Source organism: Scyliorhinus canicula, chromosome 5 (assembly GCF_902713615.1).
Source record: "Scyliorhinus canicula chromosome 5, sScyCan1.1, whole genome shotgun sequence".
Lineage (NCBI taxonomy): Eukaryota > Metazoa > Chordata > Chondrichthyes > Carcharhiniformes > Scyliorhinidae > Scyliorhinus > Scyliorhinus canicula.
Window position 1 is genome coordinate 29,680,291 of NC_052150.1, and position 20,160 is coordinate 29,700,450.

General features: G+C 50.7%; 1 protein-coding gene across 1 annotated transcript in view; it reads left to right on the forward strand.

The window, feature by feature from the left end:
* The window catches only part of LOC119965585 (collagen alpha-6(VI) chain-like), a 165,075-nt gene that overhangs the window by 86,449 nt on the left and 58,466 nt on the right, over positions 1-20,160 (forward strand). The window contains exons 21-24 of the mRNA XM_038796376.1: positions 37-102; positions 9,029-9,082; positions 10,108-10,143; positions 18,013-18,075. Coding sequence (XP_038652304.1) covers positions 37-102; positions 9,029-9,082; positions 10,108-10,143; positions 18,013-18,075 — 219 coding nt within the window. The remainder of the gene's footprint in view (positions 1-36; positions 103-9,028; positions 9,083-10,107; positions 10,144-18,012; positions 18,076-20,160) is intronic.

Below are 20,160 nucleotides of genomic sequence, written 5' to 3' on the forward strand. Positions count from 1 at the left end.
GATTTTTGTATTAATTGTATCTGCTTTTCATTGCAGGGGGTCCCTGGTATAGATATTTATGTCAGAGGATATCAAGGTGAAAAAGGATACCCAGGTGCACAGGTAAACTCCTTATAAACTATTCCCTGATGTGTAAAGTATGTTGTCTGTGCGAGAGATACTTTTAGTCCCTTCACTCCTTGCAGTTTCTTTAGCCACACGCTGTCTTTCAGGGGAGATGCTAAACCGAGGCCCCGTCTACCCTCTCAGGTGGTTTGAAGACTGTCTGGTGCTGGTTTGAAGAATAGCACGGGAGATTTCCCCAGTGTCCTGGCCAGTACTTACCACTCAAACAACATCACTAAAACAGATTTGCCAGTTAATATCTCATTGCTGCTTCTGGGAGCTTTCTGTGCGCCAATTGACTGCTGCATTTTCTACATTGCGACAGTGACTGCGCTTAGAGAAAAAGCATTAGTTGGCTGCTAAGTAATTCCGGGACATCCTGATGTTGTGAAAGGGACTGGAACAAAGTTTCCGTTTTCAAAGTGTTGGCTCAGGCAAGGAAAGCGGCGTGCAGCTCGCTGGCTGCACTGCTGGCTTATCTCGCCATGTTTCCCAACACTTTGAGAAAATAAATGCTGGAGGTGGTACCCATGCCTTCACTCTGGCGGGTCAACCTTCCAGAGACTGGCCAATGTGGGCACCCTGATCTAACATAATAAAAGACACAACCAGAGATCCCCCCCCCCCCCCCCCCCCCCCCGGATACAGGGAACACCCCCCCCCATGGATACAATGACCCCCCCAATAGAAACAGGGCGTTCCCCCACTCACTCCATGAACCTCCCAGAGGAAGCCCCCCCCCCCCCCCCAGCACTGTCCCTGGCAGTACCCTGGCACTTCCCCGGCACGAGCCCACTATTAGTGGGGCAGTGCCAGGGGGCAATGCATGAGCATTGCCAGGGTACTGCTCACCCATATCCCTCTCCTCCACCCCAGGGGCTTTACCTACCTTTGTGCCCCAAAGGGTTACCTTTGCCAGGTTCATTCTGCTCCACACCTATTGTAAACCTCGCTGATGTGATGTGACGTAGGCGAGGGGGGAGATCTAAATGTGGGGGGGGGAAACGATACAGGAAAATGCTGCTAATGTTATTAAAATGTATTTAAATGGTGTTATCGTCATTGTATGGTGGGAATCCCATTACATTACTGGTGGTGGGGGGGGGGGAAGAGGGAGGGAGGGTGGAGAGAGGGGTGGGAAGAGGGAGGGGGGGGGGGTGGCCGGGGGGGCAGGAACGATCACATCACGAGATCTTACTGCCGTGAATCTAATTTTCGGCCTCTAGTGGAATTTTGCGTCCTCGTTAGCATTTACGACTGTGGCATAAGGTGTGCAAAATGCCGACCACTACGTACCTGCAAATTCTTTCTTTTCTTATTGAGAGACTTGAGTATTGTGGTGGTAATTTTGCCAGGTTCTGTTGCAAGTTCACAGTCTCATTAGTGATGACCATGTATTGGAGAATTGGGGCTTTGGTATTATAGTTCCGTCTCTGAGCACCATCCGTGTCCAGTAAAGTACTCACAAAATTCCGTACATGTTCGAAGCTTTTCTGTGGTAAATGAAGAAGTTACGGGCGGGATTATCCGTCTGCCAACGCTGGAGTCGAGGGAGAATCGGTTCCAATGCCAAAATGGTGATATTGTCTGGTGCATCCGCGATTCTCAGCCTCCACTGGGGCGAATTCCCAACGGCGAAGTTCACTTATGCTTTTAAAAATCGTGAAACAGGAGCCGTGGCTGATGAGGGAGAGAGAGCAGAGGCGTGACTGTGGTCTTGACACTGACCGGGCTGACTGAGGGTGTGGGGGGACCTGCCAGGGCTGGGGTGGGGGTGGGGGGGTGGGGGGGGAGATTCATGGGGCTGGGGTGATCCCCATGGGACCGGGGTGTCCAAGCACCCGCAGGCTGCAAGTCAGTCAAATTGCTGCGCACCCCACTGACCACCCACCTTGACTGCTGATGCAGCACAGTGACAATGGCATATGAGTGCCCCCACTGCAGCACCCACCCTCCACCCCACTACCCCAGCACCCAATCATCTGCGATACCAACCTCCCCCCCCCCCCCCCCCCACCCAACTGGCCGCCACCCACCGGTGGGGCATCACCCTGACTACCCAAGGGCAATGCCCACAATAGCCCCTACAAGGGGGCGCTGGACAGAGCATACCGCTGGCAAGGGTCTCTCCAGCCGACGGTACCACTGGCAGCAGGGATGGACACCAGCGCCAGAGCCCTCCATGGTGCTTGGCATCGACGGGGTCAGGGGTGCGGAGAGGAGGGGGGAGGGTACATAGGCGTCAGAGTCCACTGTGCCAACTAGCAAACGCCATGTAGCCCATTGGACCTCGTTGGGCATGGGGGTACGCACCATGTCAACATGTTGGCATTTCACCCCCTGCAGGCAATAGATATTGGAATTCAACAAACAATGGTGGCCTTCCTCCTCGTGGCTGCAGCCCTGGGGCTGCCCTGCAGCTGTATGAGCTGAGTTGCTGAGGAGGAGGAAGGTGCAGCAGCGGAGTGTACCCCAGAGGAACAGGAGACAGCCGCTGAGGATGGAGAGCCAGCCACCCAACAGGCTGAGAAGGAGGAGGTGCAAAGGAGACGCCGCATGAGGCCTCATGTGTATCGGCAGCACCGGTCATTCGAGGACCTGGTGGACAGGGCGTGCCGTCGAAAGCACCGATTGAACAGGGGATAGCGCAACATATCTGCCAGGTCTTGGCGCAGCTGGCACTGCGGGGGAAATAGGCGAGGACATCCGCTCTCAATGGCTGTCAAGGTGATGGTTGCCCTGAACGCTTACGTCATGGGGTCCTTCCAGGTGCCGAGCGGGGACCTGTCTGGGTTCTCACAGACCTCGGTGCACAGATGCATGTGCGCCGTCACGGAGTCCCTAAACAGCCATTCAGCGCAGTACATACATTTCAATGTGTGCTGAGCCCACCAGGATGCCCGGGTAGGAGGATTCTGCGCCATTACCGAGATGCCCCAGGTCCAGGGGATGATTGACAGGACGCATGTCGCCCTATGAGCACCTGCAGATGACATTACGAACTTCACAAACCGAAAGGGTTCTACTCGATGATCGATTAATGGGCAGCTGATATGTGACCATCAGATGCGCATCATGCACGTCTGTGCCCAATACCCGGGCAGTGTGCACGATGCCTTCATCCTGGCACACTCAATGATTCCGAGCCTCTTTAGATGCATCCCCGACTGGTGGGTTGGCTCGTGGGTGACAGGGGTTATCCTCTGCGGGCGTGGCTGATGAGACCTATCCAGAGGCCGACGCAGAGATCTGCTACAATGAAGCCCATGCAGCGGCCAGGGGCGTGATTGAACGGTGCTTCGGCATCCTGAAGATATGGTTCAAGTGCCTGGACCGCTCTGGAGAGGCCCTGCAGAATGATGCATCGTGGCGGCTTGCTGCATCCTCCACAACATCGCGCAGCAGAGGGGCACGTGCTGGAGGAGGAGGATGCAGGTCAGTCCTCATCTGATGAGGAGGATGTGGGGGAAGGCGAGGATGGGCAGCACATGGAGCCCAGTCAGGCACCTGGGGCCACACAACATGTGCGCCATGGCCAACATGGACGGGACGCTCTGATCATCTCCAGCTTCACCGACTAGTGACCAGGGGCACAGACACCACATCCCACTCTCATACCGCCCCCGCCGGCCACTCCTGCCCTGCCTGCAACTCCGTCCGTAATACATACCTGCCACACTGTGGGGTGCGGGCCCTGGGTTGGCAGTAACAGCGGGTCTGGTCCATGGGATGGAGGATGATGACCACCCGCTCTGCGATGAGCTCTGGTGCTCCTCATCGTATGACAATGTCTGACCCCTGCCCACAGTAGCACTTTCCACCATTCACCTGGGTGATCCCTGCATGCGAGCTGGCCATTCCATCACACGGCCCCATTAAATCCCTGGGGTGGCGGAGGTGAGGACGGTTGGGGTGGGACACCGGAGCGGTGAGCACTGGCTGCACTGTGGTCCCTGAGCCAAGCTTACCCCCAAAGTTCATCAATTACCCCCCCCACGCCCTCTGCACCTTTCACACCCTTCTGGCAGAGCACCGAGGCAGCTTGTAACATTGTGAATAGGTGTTTAATGTATATATACATAGTGGTGCCCTAGCCCCCAGCATTTACCTGTGCCCTCCACCTGTGCCAACTTAACCAGTGTCTAACTTTCTAGCCCTACAGCCCTAACACTAGGTGGATCCCCAGATGGTACAGCAGGAGTGGAGACGGCCTGCTGTGATTCCCGCCCTACGACCTGGCTGCAGTCTTCTGGTGCGACCCGGCCTGGATGGCCCGGCTGCTGCTCTGGTGTCCCGGGTGGTATGGTGCCATTCTGTTCTGCCCACTGCCCACCAGATGCGTCAGGAACAAGAAGGGCGGAGTCCGAGGCGCTGCAGTATTCCAGCACCTCCCCTGCGGGGTCACCGGCCCGAGCCCCATCACCACCTCCTCCCTCGGGGTGCCCTATGGCTCGGGGCTAATCCATGGGATTGGGGTGTGAGCGGAGCTAACCCCTGAGTGTAACCGCCGCTGGCATTGCCAGTCCTGGAGGCCGCTGCCGGCCCTGTCAGGGTTTGCATTCTCGCAACCGTGGAGCACAGGGAGTGGCCCACCTCAATCTGGGACTGCGCCACATCACTTTGTGACTATGCCAGCACCTTCTGGGTTTTTGCCACATCAGCCAGTGACTGCGCCATCTCCCTGTGGAACTGGGCCACCTCACTCTATTGTTGTGCCACGTGAGCTAGTGCCTGGGCAATGCTGCTGATGCTCTCAGTCATGACCCACCCTCAGTGCCGATACAAGCCCATTACCCTGAAGTGATGTAACATAGACCCTTGGAGAGTGGGACAGAGCGATTGGAGGGGTAGGGGCGTGCGGGGAATGGGTGGGAGGAGGGGATGGTGGATTGGGTGGGGAGAGATGGGAAGGATTGCAGGAATGGTGGGGTGGGTTGGGAAGAGGGGATCAGAATACGTATTAAGCCATGTTCTATATGAAGTCGGTAAGGATAAGGACCTTCCTGACCTTCCAGGCAGGCTGGATCCTTGCTGCTGCCTGTCCTCCATCCTCTGGTTGCTCCCTGGGCTTGTCCTCCAGCCCCTCCTGGTCAGGCTCCTCCTCCTCGTCCTCCTCCTCCGACGTGGCCACATGTTCCTCCTCCTCCACTACCAGCATGTCGCCCTGCTGCTGTGCCAGGTTGTGAAGGGTACAGCAGACCACCAGAGTGGGCGACCCTCAAGGGGGTGTACTGCAATGCACAACCAGAGCGGTCGAGGCATCGGAACTGCAGTCCGATGCACCACTCAATGACAGCTTGGGTTGCCATATGAGCCTCTGCATATCGGGTGTCTACATTGGTCACTGGCCTCTGTACTGACATCATTAGCCAGGTCCGAAGCAAGTACCACTTATCCTCCAAGAGCCATCCAGTCATGCTGGGCTGTCCCTCGAGGACACCGGGTCTCCAACTGTGCAATAATGTAGCTATCATGCACAATCCCAGGAAGTTTGCACACACGTGCATGATCTTCAGGTGGTGGTCGTACACGATGTGGTGATATGCATCACTGTAGATACACAAAGGGTTAATGTAAGTACACGTAGACTAGCTAGACACTAGAGGGAGCACCAGAGACACGACACACAGACATTCAACCAATAGGTCAGTAAGACAGGACACGTCCAATGGGCATTCACGATACACACAGAGGTGACACCACCACAGGGGGGCATGACACCAACCCATATATAAAGGACACAGCACACATGATCTTCCTCTTTCCAGTGGAGACACTCAGTGAGTACAGACACAGGGTTGATTGAACATTACACCCACCACGTGGATTGTAGCAGACTGGTTCGTCAGTCTGAGTAGCTATAGAAGGATTAACAGTAGAGGCGAATCCGAGTAGGAGAATTGTTAATAGTTTAATAGACGTGTTGAAGTTATCTCCATGTCTGAACATTCCTTGGCAGAGTGAACATCAAGGAAGCAGCTTATGCTACGCCAAGAGCATAACGTGGGCACTAGCCCACGAGTTGGACGTTCAGGGAGTGGAACCCCTTCCTGTTACTGAAGGGCGTTTCCTGACCATCCAGTGCGTGCAAGGCGATGTTTGTGCCATCCATTACCCCCTGGACCTGGGGTATCCGGTGACGGTGGAGAATCCTGCTGCCTGGGCATCTTGGTGCGATTGGTCCAGGTCAAAGTTTATTTAGTCAGCTGCCTGGGGAAAAAAGGCATCCGTGACTTCACAAATGCAATTCCCCGGCATCACTGCGGGGGCAGCTGCCACAATATCATCCATACTATGATATCAGTAAGGAGTTGGAGAGGGTGTGAGACCGACCATCAGGTGTGGCTTCCACCCTGGTACCCTCTAATCCCACAAGCCTCCCCACCTCTACATTCCCTGCCATCTCGCAGGGTGCCATCCAATGCCTCACTTCTGCTGGGGATCCTGCACCCCTGGCCATAGCAGGTGCCTCTGAGCACCAAGCCCCTGACCCCGTCCCCAGACCCCGCCGGGAATGTATCTGGGACCTAGCTTGGGTACCCCTCTCCCATCCCCCGATACACACACCCATCCTCTGGATGCGGAGGTGTCCCCATTGCTGCGGCCCAGCTCTCGGGGGTATGGTTGTTGGATGCTGCCCCTGTGGTTGTGCAGCTCCAGTGTTCAGGCAATGCCAGGGCTGTGAACTGATTGGGGAGCCAGGCAGTAGCACCCAACTGCAAGGTGGCACGTCTGCCCAGGGCTATCCACTTGGGTGCTGTGAAGTGCTCACATTACTAAAATGGCCAATTCCCCACAAGCAATAGCCTCCAGCTGTGAGGCCACAGGCTGCCATTGTCCGTGGAAGTTAAAGTTGTGGGGCTCTGTCCTGAGGGTGTTCGGTGGGACGGACAGGCTGAAGCTGCAGTCGCCCCTGGTATGGGTATGTATGATCCAGGGTGTGGCATCTCGGGTCCGCAGACGCTGAGCTCCCCCCCCCCCCCCCCCGTCTCCTCAGCCCAGGGGTGCCCTGTCACCGGTGGCAGCTGACACCCCTGACCCCCCCCCCCCCCCTCTCCTTCCCGGGGGCTCCCACATTCCATCCAAGCACTGAGGCAGTAGCCCCAGAGCCCTAAGGCTGACTGCCCATTTTCCAAGTTGGCTACTCACCTCCTCTGATCCCAACAGCAGCCATTTTGGTAGCTTCACTTTTTTAAATAGGTGTGCTAAAGGGCGCCCACGTGACTGCTTGCTGGGGAGCAGGTTAGATCACTGGAGGTCCTTCCTGTTAATTGGATGGAAATTGGTCATAATTGGTGATTATTGGTTTCTCACCACGCTGCAGCGCGATCCTGATTTCGCCAACGGGAACAGGCCACTTAGACCAGAAGCCGATCGGCACCTGGCACACTTCCCAATTTCGGACTCTCCCACGATCTAAACCAGGGGTGGGAAAACTACGGCCCCCAAAGGTCTTTATGCAGCCCACCAAGATCAAGTCATAAAAAAAATTTAAAAAAATAAAAAAAATTTTAAAATTCTTTTTTTATAAGGTTAATGGGGGGGGGGGGGGCGCTGTTGGGTTACTGGTATAGGGTGGATACGTTGACTTGAGTAGGGTGATCATTGCTCGGCACAACATCGAGGGCCGAAGGGCCTGTTCTGTGCTGTACTGTTCTATGTTCTATGTTCTATATGAGGCGCCCAGAATCATAACCGGGTGAAGCGCCATTTTTGAAAAGTAGAGAAAAAGAGGGCTAAAGGCAGGATGCCGCCGGGGGAAGCGCTGAGGTATATGCCACACGCTAATTGGTTACAACCGGGACTATTAATTAATATACTATGCGGCCCTTTAAAATTGTGAATTTCTGAATGTGGCCCTTGCACGGAAAAGTTTGCCCACCCCTGATCTAAACGGCCCACTCGGATTCGCACGTGGCGCAGCCGTTAGATCGCGGCCATTGTATCCGATCCTTTAGGAATACAGAAACAGGAGTTAGCCATTCATCCACATAAACCTGTTCTGTCATTCAATTCGAATAGATCATAGCAGAGCTGTTTCTTAGCCCCATTTGAACACCTTTGAACTCTACGCTCTAATGTGTGGGCCCAACAAAAAAGTAGCAATTTCAGTTTCAAAATTTTCAAATTGGCCAAGCCTCGAATCTGGGTTAGTGATCCAGATTTCCACTATTCTTTGTGTGAAGAGGTTTATCCGGAACTCAACCTCGAATGACCGTGCTCTGATTTTACCGTTTTGCCTTCTTGTTGTGGACTGTTCCACCAGAGGATACGATTTCTCCTTATCTGTTCCATCAAATCCTTTAATTATCATAAACATCTCAATTAAACCATTCCATAATCTTGCACACGCAAGGGAATATAAGCCTCGTCATCTTCTTTCCTTCCTATCCAAAGGCACGCCCTAGCTAATTATTTTGCTGCACAATGGTGTTTTTTATTATGGTTAGGGTCAGGAGGCAGGCTCCAAGTCTGCCCCAGCCAGAACGAGGGTCATACCCTGTGCTCTTGGCATTGATCTGATTCATATGATAGCCATCTAGCCAACTGACCTAATTGCAGCACAACCCCTACTTCCGCACCCCTCCCACTGCTCGCCCACCCCCACCCCTCCACCCCACTCTCCAACCTTGTTCACGGGTTAACATTTAGTTCCATGCTCTTACCATAGACAACAGCTGATTTGTTTGTTAAACTTTCCCAGCCGCAGGAAGGATGCATTGTGATGGCCAACTACAATACCAGGAGGAGAAAAGAACAAAAAGTGCTTACTAAAATAAATGCCTTCGCACAAAGCATGGAATGCAACTATTGTGCGCTTTCCCTTTATCATCCCATTCCATACGTAGGAACTGCAGGGTCTGCAAAAGAAAAAAAAAGCTGGAATGGCATTGAAACCTTTTTTGTTCTTTTTCGTCCACAGGGTGAACTTGGAAGAGGTGGTACACCAGGCTTGCGTGGCAATACGGGAAATAATGTGAGATTAGCTTCTGTATTCAAACAGCTACATTGACCGCACACCAACCCCTTTATTTTATTCCTCACTAATCCATATTTATATTTTCAAATGCTGCGTAATCTTTCAAATGCTGCTTTTGTTCTGAGTTAAACACTAGAAGCATTATTCCTCGTGGGATAATGAGAATAATGAGCATTATCTCTGGTAAGTTTGTCTATGTTGGCTCCAGTGCTCGTTCCAATTGCCAGTTCTTGATTTCTACAAGAGATTCATAAATAGATTCAACCATGTGACATATTGGAGTGTCTGTGAACTTGGTTGTCTGGAGATGGGCTATTCTTTACTGTGGAAGACAGTAGGAGTATATTAAACCTCTGCCCAAGAACTCTGCAACAGGAGTAAGATGCCCAAACATTTCCTTACTTGTTCTTAAACCTTGAGATAACCCAAAGACATTTTTGAGTTAATGAGAATCAAAATTGCTCTTCATCTGGAAAACCTCCAAAAACAATAACCGCTCGAATTAGCCTCAAATTGATGTACATATTTTTTGGCCCACTTCCTTACAGTGATCTTAATTGGCAGGACAGTGCCAGCAGTAAAACACTATCAGCATGCACCAAACTTCAGGCTGTTGATGGACCCTGTCACTGGTGATTAGTTGGGCTTCAAAAGCTTAATAGAGGCTGGTGTTTGATGGAATAATGGCTTCTCAGTATTGGAGGCAATACAAACACTTCAAATGCTTTTACTTAAAATACGACGACAACCCTCAACGGTGCTACATTATGCAATGGACTTGCACATAGTCAGTGTTCTTTATAATTGCAAGGTGGTCCTAAATGGCACTTTAAAAAAAACATTGGATCTAATGAGGTGTGACTAATAGTGATAGAAAATAGTGAAGATACGTTATGCCTCTGATTTTTAATAAACAGCGATATTGTAGTATTTTTGTTCTTCGGCCATTTCCAATGTATAATTATTCAAACCGTTAGAAATTGATTACTCGCTAAAATAAATCTGCATTTACTTTCTTCAAGGGGCGAACTGGTCGGAGAGGACTTGTTGGTAAAACGGTGAGTTGAGTGCTTATTTTAGCGAAAGAGTTTTTGATAAGATGCATGAAAAGGTATGAACAACCCCACAAGCCTGATGTAACCTCCACGCCAACCTATGTCTCTTCACCCACCCCATGGCCCTTTATGTGCCAACTTCATGCCAACCCATGCCTCTTACTCACCATGCTTTGCCCTTATAGATAGCATGCTAACTCACCTACTATCCACCACAGGCAGACATCAGTACCCATGCAGAGATGAGATAAAATAAAGTTCTATAAAATAAAGTTCCAAGTGTCTATTGCAAACTTCACTATATTGAAAAAAAACTCTAATTCATAAAAACTCATTTACTATATTCTTCGAAATTAAATAAAGCCTTACAACAACAAAAAAATAATTTAAGTGCATAATCCTGTATAATGCCAAGCATTGAAATTCATGGTCCAATGGCAAAGAGTCCAAAACCACTTGTTGCTGTCAGTCAAACTGTAGAAATGCCAATCATCCTACTGTGATAATAGATGGTTGTGAAATCAGTCATGCAGCATTAATCTAGTAATAGAAATTCTCAAGCCTATGTCAACAGACAGAGTGAAATAGCAAGCAATGATTTTGTTTAAAATTTAAGAAAATGTTTTCAAAGATTTAAAGGACAGAATTTTTAAATGCCTTGACTGCTTGACAGGGCAGGACCTTTGGACAGGTGCTACTGCCAGTTTTGTCAGTTGATTAAAAAATATATATTTTTATTGGAATTTTCCAATTTTAACAGTTTAACGATTAGACATATAGAACCTAATATTTACAGAATAAGACATGTCTTAAGTGCAATTTTACACATGCCCCCTTTATCGGCCCTCCCGCTTTGCTTGCTCCCCCTCCCCTGCCTCCCCTGTTGATAGTCGGGCTCCATCCTGGCCCCTCTTACGTCCTGGGTGTTGTATAGTTATAATTCTTTCCTCCATATTGTGATTTTTGCTCTTACTCCTGTGGCTTCACTGCAAGGGGCTCTCTGTCCCCTCCTCCCTCTCACTCTTTTCCTATGTTCCTTCCTGAAATTCCCTGAGTTTGTTGCCTCTCCCCCTCCCCAGCTCCCCTCTGCTCTGTGCGCTCTTGTCTGCCCTCATCGGCGCCCCTTGCCCCCTTTCTTCCTAATCACTATTGGCTTCAAAGAGGCCTTGGAACAAGCTGATGAATATTTCCCACACTTTGTGGAAGTCATCGTCCGACCCTCGGACGGTGTACTTGATCTTCCCCAGGTGGAGAAATCCCGAAAGGTTTTCAAGCCAGTCTGCAGCCATGGGTGGTGCTGAGCAGGATTCACCCACATGCGATTAGGGAAGCAAAAGCCAGGGCATCAGCCCTCTTCCCCATATGTAGTTCTGTGTGGTCCAATACCCCGAAGACTGCCACTCTCGGGCATGGCTCCATCCTCATCCACACAACCTTGAACATTACCTCAAAGAAAGCTGCCCAGAGCTCGACAAGTCTGGGACAGGCCTAGAACATGTGGGCGTGATTGATCGAGCCTCCCTGGCACCTATCAGATTTATCCTCCGTCTCTGGGAAGAACCTGTTCATATGGGTTCCGGTTTGGTGCGCTCTGTGCACCACTTTAACCTCCATAAGACCTGCCTTGCGCAGAAGGAGGTGAACTTTGCTCCAGAGCTTCCACTGTATTGCCTTCCAACTACTCGTCCTCCCATTTCTGTCTTGCTCCGTCTAATGGTGTTCTTGCCATTTTCAAAAGTCATCCGTAGATGTCCTCACAGTTCCCCTCCTCCTTGCTGTCTGCATCCAGCAGTTCCTCCAGCAATGTGTCTCTCTGGGCCCGAGGTACCTCATCACCTCTGTAGCTCAAGTCCTTCAGTTAGCTCATCTAGGTTTGCGAGTCTGTCCTCCTTCTGTCTCAACTTCTTTTTTTTTTTTTTTTTAAATTTAGAATATCCAATTCATTTTTTCAATTAAGGGGCAATTTAACGTGGCCAATCCACCTAACCTGCACATCTTTGGGTTGTGGGGGTGAAACCCACGCAGACACGGGGAGAATGTGCAAACTCCTCACAGACAGGGCCGGGATCCCTGTCTCAACTTCTTAAAGGTGGGGTCTTGCATGGCTGGTGGGAATTTGTGGTTACTGCAGATGGGGGCCATGGAGGACATCTCAATTAAACTGAAATCTCTCATTTGGCTCCATGCTCTCAATGTGGCTACCACCACTGGGCTGATTGTGTATTTTGCCAGGGGGTGGAGAATGGGAGCGCTTCCGTGGCGAGGGCTCAGTGGGTCGTTCCGCTGCAGGAGGACTCCTTCATCCTCACCCATTCCGTATTCAGTTCTCTTATCCATCCCCTTACCCTCTTGGCTGTGACTGCCGAGTGGTAGTATTGCAGGTTCGGAAGGGCCAGGCTGCCCAAATTTCTTCTCCTCTGCAGTGCAGTCTTGGGGATTCTTGGGTTCTTCCCCACCCACACAAACACCATAATCATTTTGTCTATCCCTTGGAAAAAGGCCTCAGGGATGAAGACCGGTATGGATCTGAACAGGAAGAGGAATCTTGGCAGTCCTCCCTGCCAGGACTGGTCAGATTCCACTTGTGGATCCATGTCCAGTCATGGGCTATCTGCATCCCCAGGTAGCGGAATTTGCTTTGGGCTAGTTTGAATGGTAGACCCCTCAGCTCTGTCCCTCCTCCGTTTGGGTTCACTGGGTAAGGTTCGCTCGTGCCCAGATTGAGTTTGTAGCCAGAGAAGGCCCTGAACTCTTCCAGGAGCTTCATGATTACTTTCAGGCCATTCCGAGATATAGAGGAACTGATCATCCGCATAGAGCATAGATGTGCTCTCTGCGCCAAGTTCGATGCCATTCCAGCCTTTTGCTTCTTGCAGAGCTATCACCAGGGGTTCGATTTTCGGGGCGAACAGGAGTGGGGACAGTATGCATCCATGCCTTGTGCCTCTGTGCAGCTGGAAGTACTCAGAGTTGGTGGTGCTGGTGCAAATTTTTTATAGATGTCCACCGGGAACGCATCACGTCCTGGCATCTTCCCCGCCTGCATGGAGTTGATGCTCTCCATGATCTCTCCCAGTCCTATTGGTGCTTCCAGCTCTCTCCTTCTGTTGTCCCTCACATTCTGCAGGAGAGCCACCTGATGTGCATCTACTCAGCACATCACCGTCACCAGAAATCCCTTGACAGTTGCTTTTACAGATCTGTTGACAATTCCAATGAGCCTGACATTAATGGGTCTCTGCACTTTTTACACAAATCTCTGTTTACATTTAACAATTCCAAATGGCACCTGACCTATCCAAATGATCACCTGACCTCCATCAAATGCACCTGACCACCTGGGACCATATCCAAATGCGTACTCTACTTCTCCAAAGAAGTACGCGGGCTATCCAAATAAATCCACCAAGATCAGATCTGCTCTTACCTGGTAGAACTTGAATACTTTGTGTTTCCTGGCCTTCCAAAATCCCACTTCAGGGGAGGTAGCAGGTGCTCTAAGTGACCAGCTAGCTCTGTAAACCAGGTATCCAGGAAATGGCCCTGCCCCAATCCCACCCCCTGCGATAATGGGTATTGCCATGCTCATAGGAGGCTATTTTTGTGATGACACGGGTCTATGTGAGTATTCACAGATAAAAGTCACATCATCAACTGCCCTCCCTCTCACTCTCACTGTCTCTCTCTCTCTCTCTCTCTTCACATATTAGAAAAAGGTTTCCCTCTGGCAATGTATTGTTTTACATTGTACAGCAATCTAAAGCAGGAACCCAGATAACATGTCCTCCTCCTAGTGTTCAGGGTGCTGGGGCCCTTGTGGAAGCTTCAGAGCCATCCTAGCTGAGATCAGCAAACTCAGCATATCACAAGGACCTGGATGATTGGTGTGGATGGAATCACATACCAAAGCGCATTAAGCCACTGAGAGAAAGTTCCGGCAGGAACCCTTTTCAACATAGTTTTCTCCGCTGAAATTTTGCCTTACCAGCCATAGACATATCAGAAGAGAGTTGAGTATTAGTTTGAATTATTCACTAAATTTAAACAAATTTAAACCAAGGTTCACTCTTCTCCCATACAATGGGGTAAATTTTCCAGTCTTGCCCCTCGTGGGAATTGTGGGACAGAAAATTTAGCAGACCACTTAAACGTTTGTTGACCTTGGGTGGGAATTACTGGTGTGGGGCGGGCGTGAGTGAAAAGACCCGCCCGATGTAAACAATCTCATAACACCATTTTGGAGATGAACTGGGGAGTCCAAGCCAATATTAATTCCTCAACAAAGACGACTCATACAGGGGCGGCATGGTGGCACAATGGTTAGCACTGCTGCCTCACAGTGCCAGGGACCCAGGTTCCATTCCGACCTCAGGTGACAGTGTGGGGAGTTTGCACATTCTCCCCATACATAGAACATAGAACATAGAACAGTACAGCACAGAACAGGCCCTTCGGCCCTCAATGTTGTGCTGAGCCATGATCACCCTACTCAAACCCACGTATCCACCCTATACCCGTAACCCAACAACCCCCCCCTTAACCTTACTTTTATTAGGACACTACGGGCAATTTAGCATGGCCAATCCACCTAACCCGCACATCTTTGGACTGTGGGAGGAAACCGGAGCACCCGGAGGAAACCCAGTCACACAGGGGGAGCACGTGCAGACTCCACACAGACAGTGACCCAGCCGGGAATCGAACCTGGGACCCTGGAGCTGTGAAGCATTTATGCTAACCACCATGCTACCCTGCTGCCCACCACCATGCTACCCTGCTGCCCATGTCTGATTGGGTTTTTTTCTGGGTGCTCTGGGTTTCCTCTCACAGTCCAAAGATGTGCAGTTGAGGTGGATTGACCATGATAAATTGCTCCCAAGTGTCCAAAGGTTACGTGGGGTTACAGGGACAGGGCGGGGATCGTGGTCTTTCAAATGGTCGGTGCAGACTTGATGGGCCAAATGGCCTCCTTTCTGCACTGCAGGGATTCTATGAAATTCGATGAAATATCTTGTTATTGTCACATTGCTGTCTGTGAGATCTCACCATGCAGCATTTGGTTGCTACTTGGTTTCTAGTAACTTTGCATCTCTGCCTCAGCTGTGGATGCCTCTTTTCAGGTCAGACTGTTTTGCTGATTTTTTTCCCCAGTCTTCCAGAATTTTGTTTGTCTCTGCCTTATCTGTGAATCTTTGGGGTTTCCCACAAGCTGCCACCATGTTGCAGAATGTTGGTTACAGTTCAGTGGGATTGAAGAAGTCTACATTGTATTTGGTACATCTGTGTACGGGCACCTGCATAGGGCAGATTTCCCCTTCTCTGTGGTGTGGGTACTCCCTCTTTCCCCCCACCCCACCCCCGTGTCTTGCTTCCTCCTCTCTAACTTCAGGAACTCCACTAGGTTGGAGAGCCAGTCTGAGGCTCTGGGTGGTGCTGCTGACCACCATCCAAGCAGATGTCTCTGCCGGGCAATCAGGCAGGCCAAGGCTAGGACATTGGCCCCTCTTCCCATAAAGTGTTCCAGATGTTCCGATATCCCAAAGACCGTCACTGAGGGTCATTACTCCATCTATACCCCTGGACAAAGTCATTTGCGTCCTCTGACAAGTCAAAATAGTGTACTACTCTGGACATGGCCTCACAGAAGGAGGTCCAAAACCCGATTTGGGCAAGACCAGAACATGTGGTGTGATTGACTACCCCCCCCCCCCCCCCCCCCCCGACCGTCCCCCGACACTGCTCGCACTTATCCTCCACCTCTGGGAACAATCTGCTCATGCGTGTCCTGGTTAGGTGCACCCTGTGCACCACCTTTAGCTGTGTTAAGCTCAGCCCCATGCATGAGGAGGTGGAGTTGATCCTGTGCAGAGCTTCCATCCAGAGTCCTCCCCCTGTCTCCATGCCCATCTCTCCCTCCCACTTTTCTCACATCTCATCTAGTGGAGCCCTTACCTCTTCTAATAGTTGTCCATATGTGTCACCATATTTACCTCTCCCCAGTATGTCTGGTGCGAGTAGTCTGTCCAGTAGGGTGTGTCTGGGTATCTGGGGGAATGTCGTGGTCCCCTTGCGGAGGAAGTCACCTTCTTTCCATCCATCACCTGTGACCTGTTGTAACCAGCACTCTACCATTCTCCCTCTCCCCTTCTCCCTCCTATCTCCCATCCTCCCCTAGCCCTTCTACCACTGCCGTACCCCCTTCTCTTTCCTTGCTCCCCCCTTGACTCCCCCTCCATACCTAATCCCCACCACTGTTCCCTTGTCTCTTGCCCCCTGTCCCTCCTGGTTTGTTGCTCTACCGCTCCCTGCTGAGAGGTATGTCACATTCCCCCCCCCCCCACCACACCGTCCTACTGCTGTGGACCAGCTTGTTCGCTCGTGCATCGGTTTTCCCCTAGAACCAGATTCTATTGTAACCTCTCCATCTGATTGTCCTCCCACCCCCGCACAAGAACTGTTACCCCCGGATCGTTAAAGGACAAAGTCACTTAGGTCCTCTGACAAGTCAAAATGTTTTGCTCCAGTATGTAATCCATAGTCTGGCCGGTTACAGCATACCAAACTGCACCTAACTCTTAAACAGCGCAGTTTTGTCCCAGATGAAGTCTGCCTGCTGTATTGCCAGGACCTCTCCAATGTCCTGGCACAAGCGGATGGTGTGTCCTTCCCATCTGACGACCATGTGTTTCATCCACCTCAGGATCCGTTCTTTATCCTGGAATTTGTGGAGCCTCACTATCATTGCCTATAGTGGTTCCCTGGTCTCTGTTGAAGTGGCCTGTGTGCCTGGTCTACCTCCGGGGGCTTGGTGCAGCCCTCTGCCCCTGCCAGCTTTCCGACCATCAATGCCACAACCTCTGTCGGGTTCCTCCCCTCCGTGCCCTCGGGGGGGGGGGGGGGGGGGGGGGGGTGTCTACCGGTGGGACCTGTTTTCTAGGTCATTAACCTTTCCCTTCAATGCCTTCTGGATCACCTCCACTTTGAGCGAGACGATCCACTCTCCCTGGTCCGTGGCTGCCTTTTTAGGTCCTGCACCGTTGCCTCTTTGGCCCCAGTCTCCTCTCCGCTCTGTCCATTGCCTCCTTTATGGGGGCCAACTCTATTGCTGACTCCACCGCCCAAATGAGGTACTCTCTCATCACCTCTCTGTTCTTCTGGAGTTCCGTTGTGATGAACTCCATCAGCTTCTCCATCATCACCTGGGTTGACATTGGCATTCCTGTTGGGTCCGCCATACCTGGTTCTGTGTCGCCATGCGGGTCTTCCTGTTCAGGGGTCCAGGTTTTCCTCTCCCTGCTCTTACTGTTTTTATGGCCTGATTTCTGGCTCACTGGCATCCTGGTTCATTAAGTGGTGGATGGGGGTTAAGCTGGGGAAAGTTTTGCACTTTTGGTTCTCATTTGACGGGGTTAGAAGGTCTAATCAGAAGTTCCTAGGAGAGAGCCACCTTCCGTGTGACCACTCAGCTCATGGCCGCCACAGGAAGTGCTACATAATGATATTTTAACAGTGCTGTTTATATATTTAACAACAGCTTTGAATGCAAAATTAGTAATCAGTTCAGGATAACATAGCAGAATCGAATTGTTTGAAGTAGGTTAGTGTGATAATTGCTCTTAATTTCAATTCCCGATGTGGCAGTGAGATGACACTGTACAGGATGCCCCTACAAGTGTCCCTCTTCCAGGGCAGGAAGGTCATGGGTCCATCCTCAAACGACTGTCGCCAGCGCGGTTTCAACTCAACATTCATTCAAAATCAATCAACACTGTTGACAAAAAGCATATTCAAACCACTGTGTGGTAAGATGTTTCGATCGCATTCAAAACAATATTTCATTCTTTCATTAATATTCGAATCTTACTCCTACAGGGTGTCAGAGGGCCGCCTGGCTACACGGGATCCATTGGACCTTCTGGACTCCACGGTCAACAGGTGAATCACAGTATTTATGATAGGGTGCTACTGTGTATCCTGGTAATTTTGGTTTGATTTTGTATGAACTGAGCAAATCGTTTACAGTTCGTTCAGCTAATGAAGATTAGTGAGAGTCGGTCATGAACCAGTTCTTGCATAGTTGAGTCCTATTTTATTTTGTTTGTTGGCATGCTGCTTGCTGTAAGCCCATTGGTTAATTATGGGATGGCGTCTAGAAGACGCATGGCGAGAAGAACTTCAATCTTCGACGTTGAAAGAACTTTATTAGTTCCTCTAACAAACTGAAAGAATCCTAAAATCTACATTGCCCCCCCCCCCCCCCCCCCCCCCCGCCCTGAATCAAACGATTAATAAAATGGTACACTCAAACAGCTCACCAACGAAATAAGAGTGTGTTTGCGTTTGGGCTTTGAGTTATAGTCAGATGGTTTGGAGTGAGATTAGATGCATACCTTTTCCTTCGTAATAGCCCCCTTATCTTTGTGTAGTTTCAGCAAAACGATAATCATCAAATTTTCCCAAACTTTGCAACGTCTCACAATATTAATTTTAAATGTCACACAAGTTGCTGGAATATAATGGAAAACAATTCTTTCAATTCTGCATGGAATCACAGAACCATAAAGGGGCCATTCAGCTCTTTATAACAGCTGTTATGGGCCAGGGTTTAGAGAACACAAAAGTATATCAAGGAGTTCACCTGACCCACAACTTTTAATAGATTGTGGTATGGGGAGCACACGGCCACTCTACAGGTGCGGTACAGCAGAAATGGAAAAGTATTTTTTAAAGCACAACAATGTTTATTCTATGAACTCAAGTTAACCTTTTTAAAAAATACAGTTAACATCTTAGCAACCATTAATTCAAATACAACTCCCAAAGAATACAACACTAAATAATTCTTACTTTCCTTTTAACATCCATAAGACTTAAAAAAACCTTTTTACAAAAGCACCTCAGGTTTAAATTCACTACTGAGAACAGTTATAACTCTGAATTCACCAAATGATCAAGATATAGGGCGGGATTCTCCAGCCCTCCACCGGGTCGGAGAATCGCCGAGGGGCGGCATGAATCCTGCCCCCGCCGGTTGCCAAATTCTCCGGCGCTGAGGATTTGGTGCGGGCGGGAATCGTGCCGCGTCGGTCGGCGGCTGCTGGCAGTGCCCCCCCCCCCGGCGATTCACCACCATGCGATGGGCCGAGTGGCCACCCGTTTTCGGCCGGTCCTGCCGGTGTATGCTGGCGGCCTCTGGGGCCCTCGGGGGGAGGGGGGCACGGGGGGATCTGGCCCCAGGGGGTGCCCCTATTGTGGACTGCCCCGCGATCAGAGCCCACCGATCTGCGGGCGGGCCTGTGCCGTGAGGGCACTCTATTCCTCTGCGCCGGCCACTGTAACAATCCGCGGTGGCCAGTGCAGAGATGAAGCTCCCTGTGCATGCACTATCATGATGCCAGCACACGCTGGTGCTCCCGCGCATGCGGCAACTCACGCTGGCTAGCGGAGGCCCTTTGGCGCCGATTGGCATGGTAACAAAGCCCCTTCTGCGCTGGCCGGCGTGGCACAAACCACTCCGGCAGTCGGCCTATCCCCTGAAGGTGCGGAGGATTCCACACCTTCGGAGCGGCCTGATGCCGGAGTGATTCACGCCACTCCTTCGCGCTGGAGGTGCCCGCCCCGCTGGTTTCCGAAGAATCCCGCCCATTGTCTTTACATGGCACAGAGAACAACATTACATATTCTGTGGCTGACTGCAGCTCCAACACTGAAATAAACCAAAAAATACACAGACACACCCAAGCTTTTCTCAAAGTGAAACTAAAAGCTGACAGACAGCCCAGCTCCACCCACACTCTGACATCACTGCAGTAATAAACACCCATTTCTTAAAGGTACACCCACTACAGTTATTCTATAAAAAACACCTATTTCTTGAATGTACTCCCACATGACACAGCTCTCACATAGGTCGAACTCGCTGCTTTTACCCCACAGCTCTGCATTATTCCTCTTAATATATATCCAATTCTTGTTTGAAAGTTGCAATCGAACCTGCTTCCTTCACCCTTCTGGACAGTG